Source organism: Equus przewalskii, chromosome X (assembly GCF_037783145.1).
Source record: "Equus przewalskii isolate Varuska chromosome X, EquPr2, whole genome shotgun sequence".
In the NCBI taxonomy this organism is placed as follows: Eukaryota; Metazoa; Chordata; class Mammalia; order Perissodactyla; family Equidae; genus Equus; species Equus przewalskii.
The window spans coordinates 88835917-88856194 of record NC_091863.1 but is presented as its reverse complement, the minus strand read 5'-3'; the positions used below and the strand labels follow the sequence as shown (position 1 = coordinate 88856194).

General features: G+C 44.7%; 1 protein-coding gene across 4 annotated transcripts in view; it reads right to left on the bottom strand.

Moving 5' to 3' along the window:
* Positions 1–12871: 12871 nt before the first annotated feature.
* The window catches only part of RTL9 (retrotransposon Gag like 9), a 79167-nt gene continuing 71760 nt past the window's right edge, over positions 12872–20278 (bottom strand). For all 4 annotated transcript variants that reach the window (XM_070603864.1, XM_008532587.2, XM_070603863.1 and 1 more), the window contains exons 3-4: positions 14533–18708; positions 12872–13978 (exon numbers count right to left, since the gene is read on the bottom strand). In XM_070603864.1, the coding sequence (XP_070459965.1) occupies positions 13862–13978; positions 14533–18642 (4227 nt within the window). In that variant the 5' untranslated portion in view covers positions 18643–18708 and the 3' untranslated portion in view covers positions 12872–13861. The remainder of the gene's footprint in view (positions 13979–14532; positions 18709–20278) is intronic.

The following is a 20278-nucleotide window of genomic DNA, read 5'->3' as shown; positions in this document are numbered from 1 at the left end:
ATTAGCGGTTACCAGAGGGTAAGGGGGTTGGGGGATGGACATAAGGGTAAAGGGGCACATATATATGGTGAGTGACAAATAATACTGTACACTGAAATTTCACAATGTTATAAACTATTATGACCTCAATAAAAAAAATATAGCGATATACAAAATTTATTTAGAACAGTTGTTCTTAGTCTTGCTCTACATTGGAACGTTTGCAGAACTTTAAAAAATGTTGATGCTTGAATCTCACTCCCAGGGATTCTGATTGGCCTGAGATGTGACCTGAACATTAGGATTTTAAACACTCTACGAGTATTTGTATTGTGCAATCAAGTTTAGAACTACTGATTTAGACAGTTCCTTCCTGTATCAGTTTTCCTATTGCTGCTGTAACAAATTACCACCAACTTAGTGACTTAAAATAACACAAATTTATTATCTTAAAATTCTGAAGATCAGAAGTCTGAAATGAGTCTCACTGGGCTAAAATCAAGGGATAAGCAGGACTGCATTACTCCTGGAGGCTCTAGGGGTAATTTGCTTCCTTACCTTTTCCAACTTCTAGAGGTTGCCTGTATTCCTTGGCTCATGGCCCCCTCCTGCATCTTCAAGGCCACAAACATTGGGCAAAGTCTCTCATGCTATATCACCCTGGTTGGTTCTCCCTCCCTCCTCCTTTTACAAGTACCCTTGTGATTACATTGGCACACCTGGATAATCCATAATAATCTCCTCATCTCAATCCAGCTAATTAGCAACTTTAATTCCATCTGCAGTCTTAATTCTCCTTTGCCATGTAACCTTACATATTTGCAGTTTCCAGGGAGTAGGATGTAACATCTCTGGGGAGTTATTTATGTGCCTACCAGAATTGGGTCTCTCCTGGATCATCTATAATAATTCTGCATGGAAGGGGGAGGGGTTAGGTGGAAGAAGAAGGATGTAGACCAAAAAGAAAATATCCAAATCAATTTTGTTTATCTTTGGAACATCTGTATAGAGACGCAGCCACACATTCCTGCTTAGGTGCTCATTTAGCTATATATGTACTCAATAAACACTTTGGACAGAACCTAATATATACTTGCCACTCAATAAATGTTCAATCAATGAGTGAATGGTTGATAATGTTTCCAAACGTACATTTCTTCAAGTTTTTCACACTTCTCTGTCTTGAATTATCTGTGCCCCAGTAAAAAAGACCATCACTGTCCTACCAATCTCAAACCTTCACTGTGACACAGTTGGAGTAAAGAGAGAAATTTAGAGGCTGGGGTGTCCAGAATAGGGTAGAATCTTCAGTAGCAAGGCCAGGTAAGGGCAACAGCTGTAGCAAGAATAGTGGCTAATAGCTTGTGGCCCTCTTCAGAGGAGAACTGCGTTCAGGGATATATGATCTACTTCTCCTGGTGTCAGAAGTGAAGATAGTACTTGATGTTTACTACTGTCTTGAAGGTGTAATAGCTCAATAAGCCAAATGCTATACCACAAAATTCCTGAACATTAATAACATTTATTTTTGTGGATTAAGCCATCCCCATTTGGCTCTACTCAAGAGCTAAAGCTCCAAGTCTTTTCAATTCCATTTCTGCCTGGGATGATTTTCATCTCACATCTATCTTTCTAGCTCAAGAATTTGATTTTCCCACAGGGTTCATATGATGATGCTCTTTGGGTCACGAGAATGTGGCCACTTTAATTGGGGTCTAGAGATCCTGATGCTAATCCAGATGCAGGGGAATGGTCTCAGCTCAGGGTTCCTAATTCTGTGCTCATTTCAGGAGCTAGGTTTGGGGCCATGTCTGAGAAAGCCTACTAGAGGGTTAAAGTGGAAAAAATAGCAGATACCAAATGCTTTCTGACTGTACTTCTTTGTGCGTGCTTGTGAGATAAGCTTCAGAACTCTCAGAAAAAACGTTGCAGGGATTAGGGACCAAAGTCAGCAAAATGTGGGTATTCCTTTGTGACAATGATAACTCATTTTGCCATTCTGAAATTCAACTCTGTTGCCTCCATAACAGGCTTTTGCTGGATACCACCGTATTTGCTGGCCACTGTCACTTCTGCCAGATACTGCTTCAATATCTACTGGGACAGCTACTTGGAGTCCTCAAGGTACCAAAACTGTGTGGATTTCTCTGGTAAAATGGAGGGAATGATTCTCCCATTTTATTTATACTCTGTGAAAGGGGTGGTGAGTTAGGGGTACAACCAAATGACAGATACCACAGTGTCCCCCAGGTCAGTGCTCCTCTCCCACACTGAGGCTGTGTAATTGGGCCAAGCCTGCGGGCCTAGCTCCCTCTCCAGTTAAGGGGAATTCTCTCCTAGGAAATTTCTCAGTCCTTCAAGCAAGTAGATTTACACGCAAGGATACATCTGACTCCCAGTCATGGGTATAGTTTAAACTCAAAATGAGACTTCTTGCTATATAAACTTGATGTTTTAGGCCCATCCCAAGTATTGGCTAAGAGATCAACAGTCTTCTCTCCAGAGGGAAAATAAAAGCTTGAGTCAAGGTCATGACAGGAGTTGAAATCTTGACCTTGCTAACACTTGGGTCTCCACCCTAGGTAAAGCCTACACTTTTTTCTTCAGTCATCACCAGGAATTTCTCATAGATTCAAGGGTTCTTAGCAAAGATCATACATCTCAATTATTTGAAGGCAGCCAGGGAATTTCCTAATAAAAGATTCTGGGAAAGAAGTACTTGAATTGGAGTGAGTAAAATAAAGGAAGGAGAATTATATCAGAGAACACGGAAATTACAAATACTTCTTTTGGCTCCATCTGCAGTTGAATGTAGAGTTCCAAAGCACCTCTCAGGAGAGAAGTTGGTGGCAGGTCAAATAACTGGTTTTAGACTTTAAAACAGTTAGTTAACAATTTTGCAATTAACAAGTTGTTAAAATGTCTAGCTTCTTGAATAAACTACCATTTTTGCTTTTTTTATGAACCTGTTGGAGCATATGTGAAAAAAAGGATAATTTCATAAAGGTAGGAAAAATTAGTGGATTCAGAGTAGCAGGCTGTAACATAGAAATGTCCGAAAAGGATTAGTCGGAAAGAGAGAATGGGGATCAAAACAGCAAAAGTGAACTGTGAACATCATTACCATCATTTCAGAATTCCTGAATATGAACCACATGTACAAGAGTGAAATCGGAGCAAGGGCATTTCTAGGACACAGCTTTCCTGGTATTTCGACCTTGCAATGCCTGATTGGAAGTCATGAGACAAATCAGCTAAGTTTTGATTTTTTTAAAGAAGAAAATAATTTTATTATAAAAAGGCAGAAAGTATAGTAATTTAGAGGACAGTTTGTAGATTTAGACAGACCTGGCTTTAAATCCCCTCTCTACGACTTAATAGCTGTCTGGGGGCCAGCCCGATGGCACAGCTGTTAAGTTCGCATGTTCTGCTTCTGTGGCCCGGGGTTTGCCAGTTCGGATCCTGCGTGCGGACCTACTCACCGCTTGTCAAGCCATGCTGTGGCAGGCGTCCCTCATATAAAGTAGAGGAAGATGGGCACGGATGTTAGCTCAGTGTCAGTCTTCCTCAGCAAAAAGAGGAGGATTGGCAGTAGATGTTAGCTCAGGGCTAATCTTCCTCAAAAAAATGAAAGAAAGAAAGCAGAGTCACTGCTATTGAAGGTATTCAATGAATGTGTCTCTGCAACTAAGGTAGTTCTAAAGGAGGTGTTGCACAGCTGGGTTTTTTGCAGTTCAGCCCAATCTCTAAAATTATACTTTGCGTATTAGAGGACTCTCACAATGATTTTTCCCCCGCGTATCACCAATGACTCTAGTAAGTAGGTTCTTACTAGTCCCGATTTAGAGATGTGCACACTGAGTCCTGGAGAAGCTAAGCGACTTGGGCCTGGTCACATGTATGATGAGTGGCAGAACCTGGCTGTTACTGAAACCATTTCATTTAGAAATAAGTGTATATACCTTTCCAAATGCCTATCTTGGGGGAAGAAACAGTCTTTTGGTTGTATATTATGCTTATTTAAAAGTCGTTTACCAGTGACTGCCTAGCCCCAGCTGAGATGGCAGTGACTGAACTAAGAGAATGGATACATTAAGGATGGAGAAAATCCTTAATGGATGGAGGGAGAATCAATAGAACTTGCTACAAAAAATGGGCTGCAGACATGAACAGACATTTCTCCAAAGAAGATATACGGATGGCCAACAGGCACATGAAAAGACGCTCATCATCGCTGATTATCAGGGAAATGCAAATCAAAACTACACTAAGATATCACCTTACACCCGTTAGATTGGCAAAAACATCTAAAACTAATAGTAACAAATGTTGGAGAGGCTGTGGAGACAAAGGAACCCTCATACACTGCTGGTGGGAATGCAAACTGGTGCAGCCACTATGGAAAACAGTATGGAGATTCCTCAAAAAATTAAAAATAGAACTACCATACGATCCAGCCATCCCACTACTGGGTATTTATCCAAAGAGCTTGAAGCAGCAATCCCAAAAGTCCTATGCATCCCAATGTTTATTGCAGCACTGTTTACAATAGCCAAGACGTGGAAGCAACCTACGTGCCCATCAACAGACGAATGGATAAAGAAGATGTGGTACATATATACAATGGAATACTACTCAGCTGCAAAACAGAACAAAATCATTCCATTTGCAATAACATGGATGGACCTTGAGGGAATTATGTTAAGTGAAATAAGCCAGTGAGAGAAGGATAATCTGTGTATGACTCCACTCATATGAAGAATTTAAAATTAGGGACTAAGAACAGTTTAGTGGATACCAGGGGAAAGGTGGGGTGGGGGGTGGGCACAAAGGGTGAAGTGGTGCACCTACAACATGACTGACAAACATTAATGTACAACTGAAATTTCACAAGATTGTAACCCATCATTAACTCAATAAAAAAAAATAGAACTTGCTACATAGTTGGCTATGGGAACTTGAGGGTTAAAAAAAAAAAAGCATTTAGGGTGACCCCAGATTGGAGAATATCTACTGCTTTATTGATCCAGCAGCCCTCTCCGTGCTTCTGGGAATTCTCTCTCTGGCTCACTGAACTTTATGTCCCAGCTGGAGCTGCTGTGCTCTCACGTGACCCTCCCCCTCAGGCCACACAGGAATGCTTTAGGGGTGGGCATTTGGCCCAATTTCACCAATAAGTCCCTTTTCTTTCATTTTTTGTGCTTTGCTCCAAGAGAGCTCAATCAATCACTCCCTGAGTAGCTATAAGTTGTAATGCTACAGAGCAGAGCTGTCCAATAGAAATATAATGTGAGCCAAGTACGTAATTTTAAATGTGCTAATTGCTGCATTAAGAAAGGAAACAGGTAGAATTAATTTTAATAATATATTTTATTTTACACAATACATCTAATATGTTATCATTTCAATATGCAATCAATGTCTTTTTAATTAATAAGATATTTTATATGCTTTTTTTTTCCATACTCAGTCGTCAAAATCCAGTGTGTGTTTTACACTTAACAGCCAGCATATATCAAATTGGATTAGCCACATTTCTAGTGCTCAATAGCCACGTGTGATGGGTGGCTACCATATTGAACTGGGTAGCTCTAGAAGGCCAGATTGTCCGTGTGGAGACAACCAGCCTCTAGAAAGAAATGAAATAAGTCAGCGTGCAGAGAAATGCAGAGACGAGGAGCAGGGAGAAAAACCAAGAATACTAGTGGCATTCAAGTTCCTGATTCTAGGGGTTCTTGAGGATCAGCCGTATCCTCCCACCCAGGACCAACCATAGCCTGGATGTTTTCTGAGCTATCCCAGTTCCCTTTCAATAATATCCTACTTTGCCAAAAAATGTTATTTTCCTTATTATTATCATTATTAATAATAAATTAAACTCATTTGCATGCCTTTACCTTCAGGATAGCAATTTTCTCAATTTGTATACTCACATCCCTCTTCTTAGCAGACATTACTAATTAATCACTCATTTGCTCTCTTTTGTATACATTCCAAATGTGACCTGAAACTCTCTCAACAATACTTTAAGCAGCCACTACCAAATAATTGGAGTAAACATGTAAGTGGAAATGTATCTGCCACCCCTGCTTTATAGTTGCAATGTGTCCATTTTATTCTTTCCCTTGATGAACAATGAAAGAACTATCTTTGTGAACACATCACGCACAGGACAACCCCTGATGTTTCTGAAAATGGTGTGTGTGCATATCGAGGTTGGAGGAGGAGCACGACCTCATGGAGAACTGAAGAACCTGCAATAGCTGAAGGAGATACAACTAGAAATACTTGGCTTGAACGGTTTTGCATCCATATATAGTTTTCCCCCAGACAGGTGGCTTGAGATGCCACTTGACATGCAGAAACCTAGCCACTGTGAAATGTGGCAAGTAATCAAAAGATTTAATGGGGAACTTCTAGATGTTTCTTGATAACAGATCCATTTCCTAAGTATTCATTTTTTTTGGCTGCAATAAATATAAGCCAAGGAAGAAAGAGACTGAAAATGATAAATGTCCTGATAAGAAATTCTGTCACTAAATCTGTGAATCAAACCTCTGGAAGAGATTTCCTATGAATCTGACCATTTCCCTCATGGTGCTGGTAGGATTTCCAAAGAGGGAAAGATATTTGTGCAACTGTATCCAAATGAGACCAAAAGCAAACAGATTTAACTAGAGATTAAAATGTACAATCTTTCATTTGCAATCTTGAATTTGTTGAGATTTGTTAATGGCCGATGAAACTTGCAGGAGGCCAGACGCACTCTTCTCTCTCTGGTTTCTCTGTGGATTTTCAAAAATTCCCTTCCTTTTGTAAGAGTGCCACTTACGGGAGAGGAAAAGACTTCATTTTTAAATTTAAGAATTCTGAGGCCACCACACCTCAGCCAGCGTCATTAGAATAATTGCTGATGCAATACTGCCCTCTAGCAATGGCTCAGACTGGGCTTCTACCCCAGCGGCCCTCTCCCCAAGCCACTTAGATACCTCCCTACATCCAGAGCACGCCCAAACAGGAAGGGTGTTATCACCTTGTCTGGTTCCTGAATGAGAACTGAACAAGGATGAGGCTAGTGAGGCCCAGAATGGTCAAGTGATTGCCCAAGGTCATGCAAGTTGTCATTGACACAGTTGGAATTGGAATGCAAATTTTCATCTTGTTTTATTCTCTTTCTCTCTCCCCACTCTCCCCTTCCTTCTCTCTTCCCCATCTTCGTCTTCCTTCTCCCCCTTTTCTTCTCAGGGTAGGGGAAGTTAAGTGTTGGTAATTGGATTATGGAGAAACTCTGAGTGGTGTTAGAATAAGAGTGTCTTAGCCCAATGAATGACCGCAGCAATGGATTATTTGTTCAGGTTATTTTAGCTCCTGGTTGAAGGACGAAGAATCCAGAAGAAAGAGGCCACATTTTTCTGGGAATTTCTTTTGAGCTAGGGCTTCTGGATCTCCAGCAAGCCTCAAAATACAGGCCCATACACCTTTGTTCTGAGGCAATCTTTACTGCAGGAGACAGCAGTCGAAAGAAATCTGTTATGAGTCTGGGTGGGCCCATGAGAATTTGCCTTTCTAAACCCCCTCTCCCAATCCTGAAAAAGTTTGGGGCAATAGTATAGTTGGGGGTGTGCTGGAGAGCAAGGGGAGCAATAGTTTCTCCAAGAACTCTCCAAAAGTGAAGCTTCCAACAACATTTATGGTAATGCGTTGCACGATACCCACTAGTATGGCTATAATCGAAAACAATATAACAAATGTTGGCAGGGATGTGGAGAACTTAGATCCCTCATATACCGCTGATGGGAATGTAAAATGGTGCAGCCACTTCGGAAAATAGTTTGGCAGTTCCTCAAATAGTTAAACATAAAATTATCATACTCTCCAGCGATTTTACTCCTAAGTATGTATGCAACGGAAATGTTCACACAAAAACTTGTACAAGAATGTCTACAGCAACAGTATTCATAATAGGCAAAAGCTGGAAACAACCAAAATGTCCATCAACCATGAATGTATAAACGAAATGTAGCATATGCATAGAACACTCTTCAACTAGAAAAAGGAAGTACTGATACATCTTCCAACCTGAATGAACCTTGAAAATATGATGCTAAGTGAAAGAAGCCAGCTACAAAAGGCCACATATAATGTGATTCCATTTACACGAAATGTCCAGAACAGGTAAATTTGTAGAGACAGAAAGTGGATTAGTGGCTTCCAGGGGCTGAGGGGAGAGGGGAATAGAGAGTGACTGGTTAACGGGCATGGGGTTTCTTTTAGGGTGGTGTGAATGCTCTAAAATTGGATTGTGATGATGGTTGCACAACTTTATGAATATACTAGAAAACATTGAATTGTACACCTTAAATGGGTGAGTTATACGGCATGTGAATTATATCTCAATAACCAAAAAAAATGTTTTTTTAAAAAGATACTATAGGATATTGTAGGAAAGCATGGATCAGCCTTTTCAATACCCATTTACACATCAGTGCTCAGACCAGTGAAATGCTCAGTAAAAGTTGCCAAAGGGTGGGATCTTTTTTTCTTTTTAAATCTTGCCAGCTTTCCCAAGCCAAGACCAGCTCTAAGGGCAGCACCTTTTGTATGAATGGTGAGTTGACTCAGACTTTGTTGGAAAATGTCTACGTTTCATAATAATTCTTTAGTGATAGCTGAGCAGTGTATAGGATCAGAGGTTCACAGTTTTGCTCCTCAAGCATTGCGTAAATATTCCATTGTTAGCCAGTCTATGTCTCTTCTGACTCCACCACTTCTGCCCGGGAGGGCTCAAGAGTTTGTTGGTCTGTCGTTAAGATCCCTCTTCATTTTTTTGCCCCCAGGGATTTCCCTTTCTTTATTTCCAGCTCAGCTATGAGTTTTTCCCCCACACTTTATCCAGCATTCCTTTGAGTTTGTAATGGGAGAAGCCATTCCAGATTATCGCTATCAAGTTACTTAAAGTGTCTGGTGCCTTTTTAATGTGTGCATTCACCCCAATGTTAGAACTTGGATCACCTTCCAAGGCAAGGGTAATGTTGGAAGGCAAGGGCATGGCGTATCTAAATGATTGATCATCTTCCTTCCTTATCCACTTCTCCCTTTTCTTGAGAGAGAAATGAGAAAGAGGGAAAAATCAGTGCTGAGAAAAAAGAGCCAGCTCTTGTAACCTCAAAAATCCTTTCCACTTTCAGAGTCCTATGCCCTTCCACAGGTGCCTGGGCCCAAGATGCATTTTTTTCTCAATGGGAAGATGCCCAGGGGAGAATCATAGCTTCCTTCTCAGGTCAGAGCTCAGAACAGAGGCTGCTCCACTCTGGGGCTGCAGCTAGCCCCTGGGAAGAAGCTCCTGAGCTCAGCAGCATCCCACAATGATTTCCTTTTCCCTGAATATTGAAGACTTTTCCCAAATACCCTTAGGAGGATTCACATCTGGATCTAAGATGGGAAAAGGGGAAATCAGGGCTGTTTTTGTTTGGGCCTTGGATTTTATGAGCTTCAAATGTTGACCACTATTGGGTGGCAAATTTGTTCAGGGGAACAGGGTAAGTCTTCACAGCGGTCATCTGGCTCTAAATAATCAAGCCATGTATACATAGTGGAGTGGCTGTGTGGGAGGGCTCTGGGGCCAGACTGCACACGTTCAAATCCCAGCTCTGCTACATTTTAGTTCTGTAGCCTTGGGCCAGTTCCTTCACCTCTCTGTGCCACAGATTCTCAGTCTGTCAAATAGGATTAATGAGAGCACTCACCTCTCAAAGGTTGTTTGGGAGATCACATGGGATAATCCAGATAAAGCACTTAATCCAGAGCTTGGGCTCCTGGTAAGTGCTCCATAGATGCTAATATTAAACTGTGGCTTTTGCTAGTCTTCAACCAAGCATTTACTTTTAGATCTTCCCCCACAGTTTAAATAGAACCCCTGAAGAGACAGGATGCTGAATGTGTCCGATCTACTTCCCAAACTCTTCAGGGCCACACATAGGCTTACAAATAATAACAAGATCGTACATTTGTGCATCTTGCATTTGATTTTTCCAAACACTTTAACAACATTTATCCCACAATGCTGAGGTTAGCAGGATGGTGATGATTAGCACTATACTGGAGAAGAGGAAGCTGAGGCCCTGAGAGTAAAGTGGGCTGTCTAGAATTATCCAGCTTATGAGAGGGAGAGACAGGTACTCAGAGTCAGGTCTCCTCCTCCACTGGTCATTTCAACCTCCTACAATTCTCCTACGAATCTACCATTAGGTCACAAGGGATCAAGCAGCCTGCTTCTTTTGCCCCATATCTGATCAAAATGCAGAGAGCTTTCAGAGTAGGTGAGAAGGAAGGAAATTCATTATCCATTAGAAAAAGAAATCTATAGCTCTGAGGTAGGGCAAGGTATTTTATCTGGAGAATGAGGTTGAGAGGACCTCAAGGTCTCAAGCCTGTTGGAAGAAACCAGGGGAAGAGGTTCTATATTTGATCTGAGCAAACTAGTTTGGGATAATGGAATCCCCGCTGAGCCCAAAGTGAGCCTCAGAAATGTCTCGAAAGTGAGCCATGGTCATTCAATGGCATCCTGAGCCTAAACTTTCAGGGAGAAAGTGGTCTTCAAGAGAAGATTTTTAAATGCTGTTTGTTTGTCCCTGAAGGGCAGAGACAGAGACCAGGTGGCAGGTGAGAGGATGACAGAGGGTAGAGGAACAGGACAGGGTGACATTTGCTCTCTACCTGGGGCCTAGGACTGGGAGTGTGGAGAGGGTTCCTGGCATCTATTCACATGGAGGATAGTGGTTTTGAAGAGATCTGCGGACTTCAATTCCCTTAGGGGGCAAGAATAGAGATATGGGGATGGGCGCTGAAGGTTGCATAGAGGACTTGATGGCTTCTGTTCTCCAGGCTCAGGAGCGTAATCCGAGAGTCTGAGCAGGGAAATGGGGGCGGGGATGGCAGGTGAGAGGTTGCTTCAGGAAGAAGCTATAGCCATTCCTCTCACACAGACCTCACTGACATACCGGGTAGAAGCAATGTTGTTTCGAAGTCTAGGTGACAAAGTGATGAAGTGTGGCACAGAATGGGAAGAGGAGGCACCATTCCCGAATCCCATCAGTGGCTTCAGCCAAAGCTGCCGGAAAGGAGGGCTGTACCATCTAGGCCCCTTGCAAATGTGAAGAATCCACACCCGACTCCAGCAAGGGCCTCCATGTTGCCACAGCTACAGGCACCACCAGCAGATGGGGCTGGATGGAGGGGCTGCCCTCGTGCGGTAATGTGGGTAGCTGACCCCCACGAGGCAGGGTAGGAACCGGACAACAAGAGGAGAGGATTATCTCGGAATACCAGAAACTGCCGGGGTCTTCCACAAATAACTGATGGAAACCTTCAAGGGGGTGAGATCCTGTAACACAAAGATGGAGGCAGAGGTCAGTGCCATCTGAGTTTTTAATTGCTTATGGGACCTTATTTTTACCCAAGGGCCAGTGAGGCCTGGAGAAACTTGAAACACTATTTTACAGCAGACGAAATTGTCTCAAGTACTTGGGCATGTGATAGCCCAGCTCCATGCAGATGCTGAGAGGCTCTTGAAACATTTCTAAATATAACCTTTGGGGTGGGTAGAGGAGCAGAGACTGGCTCTGGCTTCATCTCTTCCATTTATCTCTACTGTAGTTAGCTTAAAGGAGAGGAGAGGTAAAAGCAAAGGGAAGAACAGGGGAGAAAACAAAAGAAAAGAATTGCTATCGTTCTGCGTAAGAAAATCAGTTTCATTTTTTAAGATGTTTTCCTTCCCATATATATTTTCCCGACATGGATTGTGATTCTGTATCATCAATTTCTTTTTCAGTAGAGAGGACAGTCGAGTGCTTTCCCGAGCTAAGAGCAGCCCTGGCTGAACATGGGCCAGGCGTGAGCCAACAGGGCTGGAGAAGAGGGGAAAGCTGGGTCCCTAGAGGCCTGCTCCCTCCCTGCCTGGAATTTGGGTTTCTAAACTTATTGCACCCTCTTTTTCCCAAGGCACTAGCACTGGTGACTGATGCATCTGCAGGCAGCCACAGACAGGATTCTTATCTATATTACCCCAGGGCTGCCAATTTGTCTGCCAATCTTTGTTTTTTCTGAGAATCATTTTCGTCTTCTTGGAATCAGACCCAGTGTTTAGGGTAATGGAGCAGCGGACTTGAGTTCTCAGAGAGAATTCAGTCTCTGTCCTTCTCTTTCCATCCCTGTTGCCATAGCCCAGGACTGAGTCTTCTGGTGAGTCAGTTACCCATACTGTTGCAGTAGGGGGCTCATAACTGCTCTCTGACCCCTGCCCCCATCCTGCCTCAAAACTGTCACCACGTTAGCTTTCTAAAATATGCTTTCAATCATGTCACTCCTACTGGTTGTTTTTTGGTTTGTTTGTTTGTTTTTGATGAGGAAGATTGGCCCTGAGCTAACATCAGTTGCCAATCTTCCTCTTTTTGTATGTGAGCCACTGCAACAGCATGACCACTGACGAGTGGTGTAGGTCCGCACCCGGGAACCGAATCCAGGCCATTGAAGTGGAGCACGCTGAACTTAACCACTAGGCCATAGGGGCTGGCCCACTCCTACTGTTTCTACAGGATCTTTGAGTAACCCCATTACACGGACAATTATTGAATAAATAGGTTGTCCCTATTAGTATCCAATTCTCTGTTATTCTGGTTTCTTGTCTTCAGAGCCTTCACCATGATTTCAAGCTATTTTATTTACGTATTTTCTTGCTGATTGTCTGTCTCCTCCCTCCGTTGGAATGAAATTTTTATTCGATCAGGGTTCTTATCTGTCTGTCCTCAAAACAGTGGCTGGCACATATTAGATAATAAATATTGATTGAATCAAGGACTCAATAAATCAAATCGTTAGTCACAGTTAATTCTTCTTTTCGTAAATGGACTTTATTTACTTTTATGATTACAAATGTAATACATGCTTACTGTAGAGAATCTGGAAAAGTACAGAGAAGTAGAAAGAAGAACACAAAAACACCCATAATCCCATCACCTGAAGGCAAACACTGCTCATAGTATGTTCTAACTATGTATGCCTGTTTAAAGACTAAGACTTTTATCAAGAGTGCTGGCCACAAAGCACAATAGCCAAGGGAAGTGAGGGCAATTCACAACTGAGGGGTCACCCAGAGGTCAGAGCTAGAGATTTGACACTGAGGGACAAGACAAGGACCACAGACAGCAGATCAAGAGGTCAGAAGTTGACAACACGAGAACAAGTTGGATTACAGAAAGAATGTAGTGAGATGGTGCTTGTCAAGAGTTTAGCCCAGTAACTGTCACATAGTACATAATAAATGTTAGCTATTACTATGATCATCATTATGAGTCAAAACAAATGGTTCAAGATGGAGACTACAAACAGGGCAAGGGCCCTGGAGACCCATTTCAGGTGCTACAAGTTGGGGCATATAGGGGCAAGTCTACTGGATGAAAAGGGTGGTATAGGAGTGGGTATCACTCTCCTTATAGGCTCCCCTGCCAGGTGAAATGGGACCAGGGCTTCCTCAAGTTTGCCTGATGACATGTGGCAAGACACTCTAGGTGTTTTTGAGGTAGGAAATGGTTTCTCCTGCCTAGACTTCTCCCTGGACCAAGAACTAGGACTGGCCTTGATGGTGGTGGGAGTTCAGAACCTTGTACACCAAACACTCTTGAAGTCCACTCTCTGATTGTCAGGGCAGGTCACAGGCATGTGGGGTTAAAGGCAAGGTCAAGTCAGCCAAGTGGGAGATGGGGTGAAATGTGCTTGGAGAGGGAAGGCCACAAGGTGTATAATGTAATTGAATGGAATGGGTCCAGGAACCAGTCCTCAAGTTAGCAGCTGAGTCAGATCTCACAGGAGAAGACTCCAGGGAGCGTTACTTGTCGGTGGGGGCCTTCTGATGGCCTGTGCTCTGTCGAAGGTGGTCGTGTAGACCCTCTTGAGGATCTCCATGCTCTTTCAGGTAGTAACAGCGTTTGGGAACATGATGGTGCTGGGAGTGAGAAAAAGAAACAAAAAACAGCAGAGGTAAGAGCCACACTTAATATGACAAGGGGAATTCTGCCTGGATAATGTCAGTAACTTGATAGATTGAGGACTTTGGCTAATGTACCTTACTTATATAAAGTGTGACCAAGGACTAGGCTAGCCAAATTCCTGAGTGACCTGGGTCCACAACACATGTGGCTGTAGGTGAGACCCAGCCCCCAAAACATAACCCCTAGCTTAGAATTGGACTTGGAATAAATGGAGAGTTGAGACTGAGCCCAGTGAGTCCACTCACATCAGAACACTCAGACTTTTAACCATCCCAGGCCCTCAGTAATGTGGGCAGGACATTGCTCCTCAAAGTGAATTTGGGGTGAATACACCCAAAATAACTGCACAGCCACGCCCCTGATGAAACTCTAGGTTGGGGGCTATGGTCTAGGAGCTCAATGCCTCCCCTTGGCCTCTTTAGTCTACTCAAAAGAGCCAAGTGTATTCCCCATCATTACCTCCTTATTTTTCTGCACAAAAACCTTAACCATATTTCCCGATCATTACCTCCTCAGTCTGCTGATGAGAGTTCAGTTCATTCTCCATTGCTTCCTCATTATTCCGCTTACAGGCTGACAGCAGAACCTGGCTTGAGCTGCCCGGGGAATCCTTCTCTTCAGCCAGCTGGCACTCGATGTAGAGAGACCTGTCTATCAGCTCCTTTAGGCTGCCGGCCACCTTCAGGAAGATCCGGCCCATTTTGGTGGTAACAGCTTCTGAGAGTCCTTCCAGAAACCTGGTCCGCAGAATGGCATCAGACCAAGACAAATGTCGGGCCAGCAGCAGGAAGTCAGTGGCATACTGCCTGACTGACTTCTGGCCCTGCTTGGGATGGCAAAGAACAGCACTGAGGATGTCTATCTCAGATAGGGAGTCATATAAGCCCTGCGCTCTGCTCAGGAAAGATTTATTTTCACCTGAGAGAGGGTTTCCTACCTCCATCTGCAAGATGGACCACCGCTCTGCTGCCCCCAGATGAAGAGACACCAGAAATGCCATTTTCTCTGAATCGTCCAAAAATACCTTCATTTGCTTCTCCTCGTCAATCTCCACCTCCTCCTCCACAGGGCATGAACCCCGGGCTGCTTCCTGTTCTTCTAAGAGGTAACAGAGTGCTGGGGTCAGCATGCCAAAGGATGGGACTTCCTTTGGTGGTGGATTCATTGTTTCTGGGGTTGTGGCAGTCACATGTGGTGTGGACTTTGAACCAGAGGCTGTGATGTTGACGTGAGAGGCAGATTTTTCTCCAGAGTGTGTGGCTTTGATTTCTAGAGTGGACATCATTCCAGAAGCTGTGACCGCCATTTGTGGTGTGGACATGGCCCCCGGGCCTGGGGCCCTCATTAGTGGCATGGACACCCCTCCAGAGGTTGCGGCTCTCAGAAGTGGCATGGACATCATTCCAGAAGCTGAGGCTCTCAAAAGTGGTGTGGACATTGCTCCAGAAGCTGAGGCTCTCATTGGCGGTGTGGGCATCCCTCCAGAAGTTGCATATATTGTTTGCGGCAAGGGTGTAGATCCAGAACTCGGGACTCTTGTTTGCAGTGTGGACATTGTTCCAGAGGCCATGCTTTTCATTAGTGGCATGGATGTCTCTCCAGAAGCCATGGGTGACATCAATGGCATGGGCATTGTTCCAGAGGCTGTGGCTCTCATTAATGTCTTGGACATCCCTTCAGAGGCCATAGTTGTCGTTTGTGCAGTTGCTATCTTTCCAGAGGCTGGAGCTCTCATTAACTCTGTGGACTCAGCTTCAGAGGCTGAGGATCTCCTTAGTGGTGTGGACATACCTCCAGAGACTGGAGCCCTTAATAGTGGTGGGGACATCACTCCAGAGGCTGGAGCCCGCAGTGATAGTGTGCACATCTCTCCAGAAGCTGTGGGCATCACTTGTGATGTGGGCGTTGCTCCAGAGGCTGGGGCTCTCATCAGTGGCATAGACACCCCTCCAGAGGCTGTGGCTGTCATTTGAGGCATGGACATCACTCCAGGGGCCATGGATCTCATTAGTGGTGTGGACATCACTCCAGATATTGGAGCCCTCATTTGTGGCATGGACATCATTCCAGAGGCTGTGGCTGTCATTTGTGGAGTAGACATTGCTCCATAAGCTGGGGCTCTCAGAGGTGTGGCTATCTCTCCAGAAGCTGGGGGTCTCGTTAGTGGTGGGGACATCTCTCCAGAGGATGAAGTTCTTGCGAGTAGTGTGGACATGTCTCCAGGGTCTGAGGCTCTCATTCGTGGTGTGGACATTGCCCCAGAGGCTGGGGCTCTCACTTTTGGTGTGGACATCATTTCAGAGGCTAGGGCCTGTATCTGCAGTGGGAACATCCCTCCAGAGGTCACAGATCTCATGAGCACCCTGGACATACCTGGAGAATCTTGAGTGCTCATTGGCTGACTGGGCATCTTTCCAGAGACTGTGGCTCTCATTACTGCTGTGGGCATTGTTCCAGGGCCTGGAGCTCTCATGAGAGGTGTGGACATAGTTCCAGAGGCTGTGGCTGTCATTTGTGGTATGGACATGTCTCCAGAGGCTGGGGCCCTCATTAGTGGTGTGGACATCCCTGCAGAGGCAGCGTCTGTCATCTGCTGCATGGACATGGCTCCAGAAGTTGTGTCTCCCATTAGCATTGCGGATATCTCTCCAGAAGCTGCGGTTGTCATTTGCTGCCCGAATGTTGCTCCTGAGGTTTTGGATGTCGTTAGTGGCTTGGACAATGCTCCTGAGGCCATAGCTCTCATTCGTGGCACGGACATCATTCCCGAGGCTGTGTCTCTCATTAACGGTGTGGACATTGCTCCAGATGCTTTGGCTGTCAGCAGTGGGGTGGATATTGCTCCAGAGGCTGAGGCTTTCATTTGTGGTACAGCCATCACTCCTGAGGCTGTGGCTCTCCTTTGTGACATGGACATTGCTCCAGAGACAGGGGCTCTTGTTTGCAGTGTGGACATTGACCCAGAGGCTGGGGCTGTCAGTTGTAGCATACATTTTGTTTCAGAGGCTGGAGCTGTAATTGTCTGTGTGGACATTGCTCCAGAAGCTGGGGCTCTCCTTAGCGACGTGGACCTCATTCCAGAAGCTGGGGCTCTTGTTCGCAGTGTGGACATTGCCCCATTGGCTGTGGCTTTGGTAAAGCCTGTGGATGTTGCTCCAGAAGTTCTGGCCATTGTTAACTGTGTGGACATCACTCTAGAGGCTGTGGTTGACATTTGCTCCATGGACATTGCTCCAGAGGTTGTGACTGTCATCAGTGGAGTGGACAATGCTCCAGAATCTGGGACTGTCTTTAGCAATGTAGACATATTTCCAGAGCCTGAGGTTCTCATTCGTGGTGTGGACATTGCTCCAGGGTCTGAGGCTCTCACTGGTGGTGTAGACATTGTCACAGAAGCTGCTGTTCTCATCAGTGGAGTAGATGTAATTTGAGAGTCTAGATTTTGTGTTAATTGTGGGGGCATCACCCCAGAGCCATGGGCTGGCATCAGCTGGGTGGGCATCACTCCAGAGGTTAGGGCCGACATTAGCAGTGGGGACGGTGCTTCAGCATCTGGGGCTGGCTTTGGCAATGTGGACATTTCTCCAGCATCTGGGACTGACAGGAGCAGTGTGGACATTGCTCCAGAGCCTGGAGCTGACACTCTCGGTGAAGACACTACTTTAGAGTCTGGGCCTGACATTAGCTGGGTGGACATTTCTCCAGAGTCTTGGGTGTTTGTTGGCTGGGTTGACGTTGCTCCAGAAGCCAGGGCTGACATTATTAGTGAGGATATCGCCTCAGAGTCTGTGCCTGACATTAGCAGTGAAGATATCTCTCCGGAGGCCAGTGCAGTCATTAGCACTTTGGACATTGCTTCAGTGTCTTCATCGGTAATTTGCAATGGTGACATTGCTTCAGAGCCTGGAGCTGGCACTGGCTGTGTGGACATCACTCCAGGGTTTACATCTGGCATTAGGAGTGGGGATATCTCTCCAAGATCTGGGGCTAGCATCAACGGTGTGGACATGTCTTCAGAGGATGAAGTGATTATAGGTGAAGACATCGCTCCAGAGGATGGAGCCGGCATTGCCAATGGTGATATCTCTGCAGAATCTGGTCCTGCCATTAGTGCTGTGGACACTGTTCCAAAGTCAGGGATTGTCATCAGTCCTGGGGACATTAATCCATAGTCTGAAGTGGACAGCAATGGGGACAACGTTCCAGAATCTGAGGCTGGCATTAGCAATGGGGACAATGCCCCAGAGTCTGAGGTCGGCATTAGCAATGGAGACAATCCTTCCGAATCTGAAGCTGGCATTAGCAATGGGGACAGTGCCCCAGCGTCTGAGGCTGGCATTAGCAGTGGGGACAGTGCTCCAGAGTTTGATGCTCCCATTAGAGGTGTGGACATGGTGTCAAAGGCTGGGGATGTCATCAGCTGTGTCGACATCCCTCCAGGGTCTGACGCTGAAGTTGAGACTATAGGCTGTACACAAGACTGCAGAATTTGAGCCTCTGCTCTTGACTCTATCATTGGTCCAGAGATGGTCGTCCCCCTGTTTTGGGGGACGACATTTTCCTCCTTCGGCATAGTGTTGAATCGCAGTGAATGTAAGGGTATTGATGTATCTGCCATGGCCAGAGGATAGTGTGGAGAGGATGATCTCAGGGGTCCTGCTGAAGCCCAAGTGGCAAGAAAAATCTGTAAACAGGAAACAAGTTTAGCAGTCAAAAGCCAAGATCAAGATGACTGGGAAATAGACAAATGATTCATGATGGAGACCTTTGTTATGTGTTGGCAGCTATGTGGCATCAGAGAGGGGCCTATCAGGTTAAAGAAGCTGTGCAACAAATTGGAATCTGAAGAAAATATTCCTTCTGCCTCTATCCTTTTCAGACCAACCTACTCAGTCCCACAGCACAGGCTCTGTTTATAAATGCTATAAATGGCAACACCCTCAGCAGCCAGGAGCCTGGGCAGTTCTCGATGAAATGAAGCAGTAGCACCACCTTGTGGAAAACTGTGAGCAGTGCAGGTTCCTGGGTTATGTCCTATCCCACTACAGCACTCACAAACCAGCCAAGGTACTGGCAGGCCTAGATGAGAAAGTCCTTTGCCCCAGGATAATCATTAGTTCCTAGGGCTCACTGAGTCCTGCCAGTGGTTTAGTCCCCATTTTACTACTCTGATGGCCTTGAATATCTTCCTCAGGAATAGGAAGGCATTTATCTGATCAATGAACTGAAAATCCTGTTTATTATCATTATTATTATTAATAATAATAACAGCCACTACTACTACCATTTATTGCTCGGTGTGTTTCAGGCACTATAACTTTAGGCAACTGTACACAATTTAAACCATGTATAATGTACGGGGATTTGCAAGCATCATTCCATTTGAATCTTACATTACCCCGCATGATAGACAGTATTGTCACAGTCATGTGTCACTTAACAATGGGGATATGTTCTGAGAAATGCGTCATTAGGCGATTTCCCGGTTGTGTGAACATCACAGAGTGCACTTACACAAACATAGATGGTATAGCCTACTACACACCTAGGCTCTATGGTACTGATCTTATGAGACCACCGTCATACATGCTGTCTGTCGTTGATCGAAAAATCATTCTGTGGCGCATGACTGTATTCTCGTTTTACCAGCTTTCTCAGATTAGCCAAGGTTGGGCTAAAATAAGGTCACTGTGATGGTTAAAACTGTATGTCTTTGATTATCACCCCTTCCTCTGGGTTGCCTAGCCTTTGGCATCCTTAAGGCTGCATTCAATTATCTCTCTGACATCTTAGACGATGGCTCAATTGAAGCCCAGTTTATAGCATGTACATGTCTCTGATGACATGCGGGTGGGAAATTCCAGAGCCCCACCTCTCCAGCCCACCTCCATAAGCAGCCCCAGAAGGGGCTTCTTGACACATGGCTTGGAAACCAACACACACATTACACAATGTTGACACATCCCCACAGCTTGCCTATGCCAAAAATGGAACACTTGCTCATTTGGGACAACGTCACAAAAGTCATCAATCTCAGGGTATTGTGCTTCCATAATAATAATGAGAATACTAGCAACAAAAATAGCAACAGTGAACATTTCTTGAGCATGCACTGACTAGCAAGCACTCCGCTAGGCACTTGACATGCATCATCTCACTTGGTCCCCACAGGAACACTGAGAGATTTTGGTAGTACTCTATCTTCATCTTACAAACAAGGAAACTGAGGCCCAGAAAAGCTTCATAATTTGGCT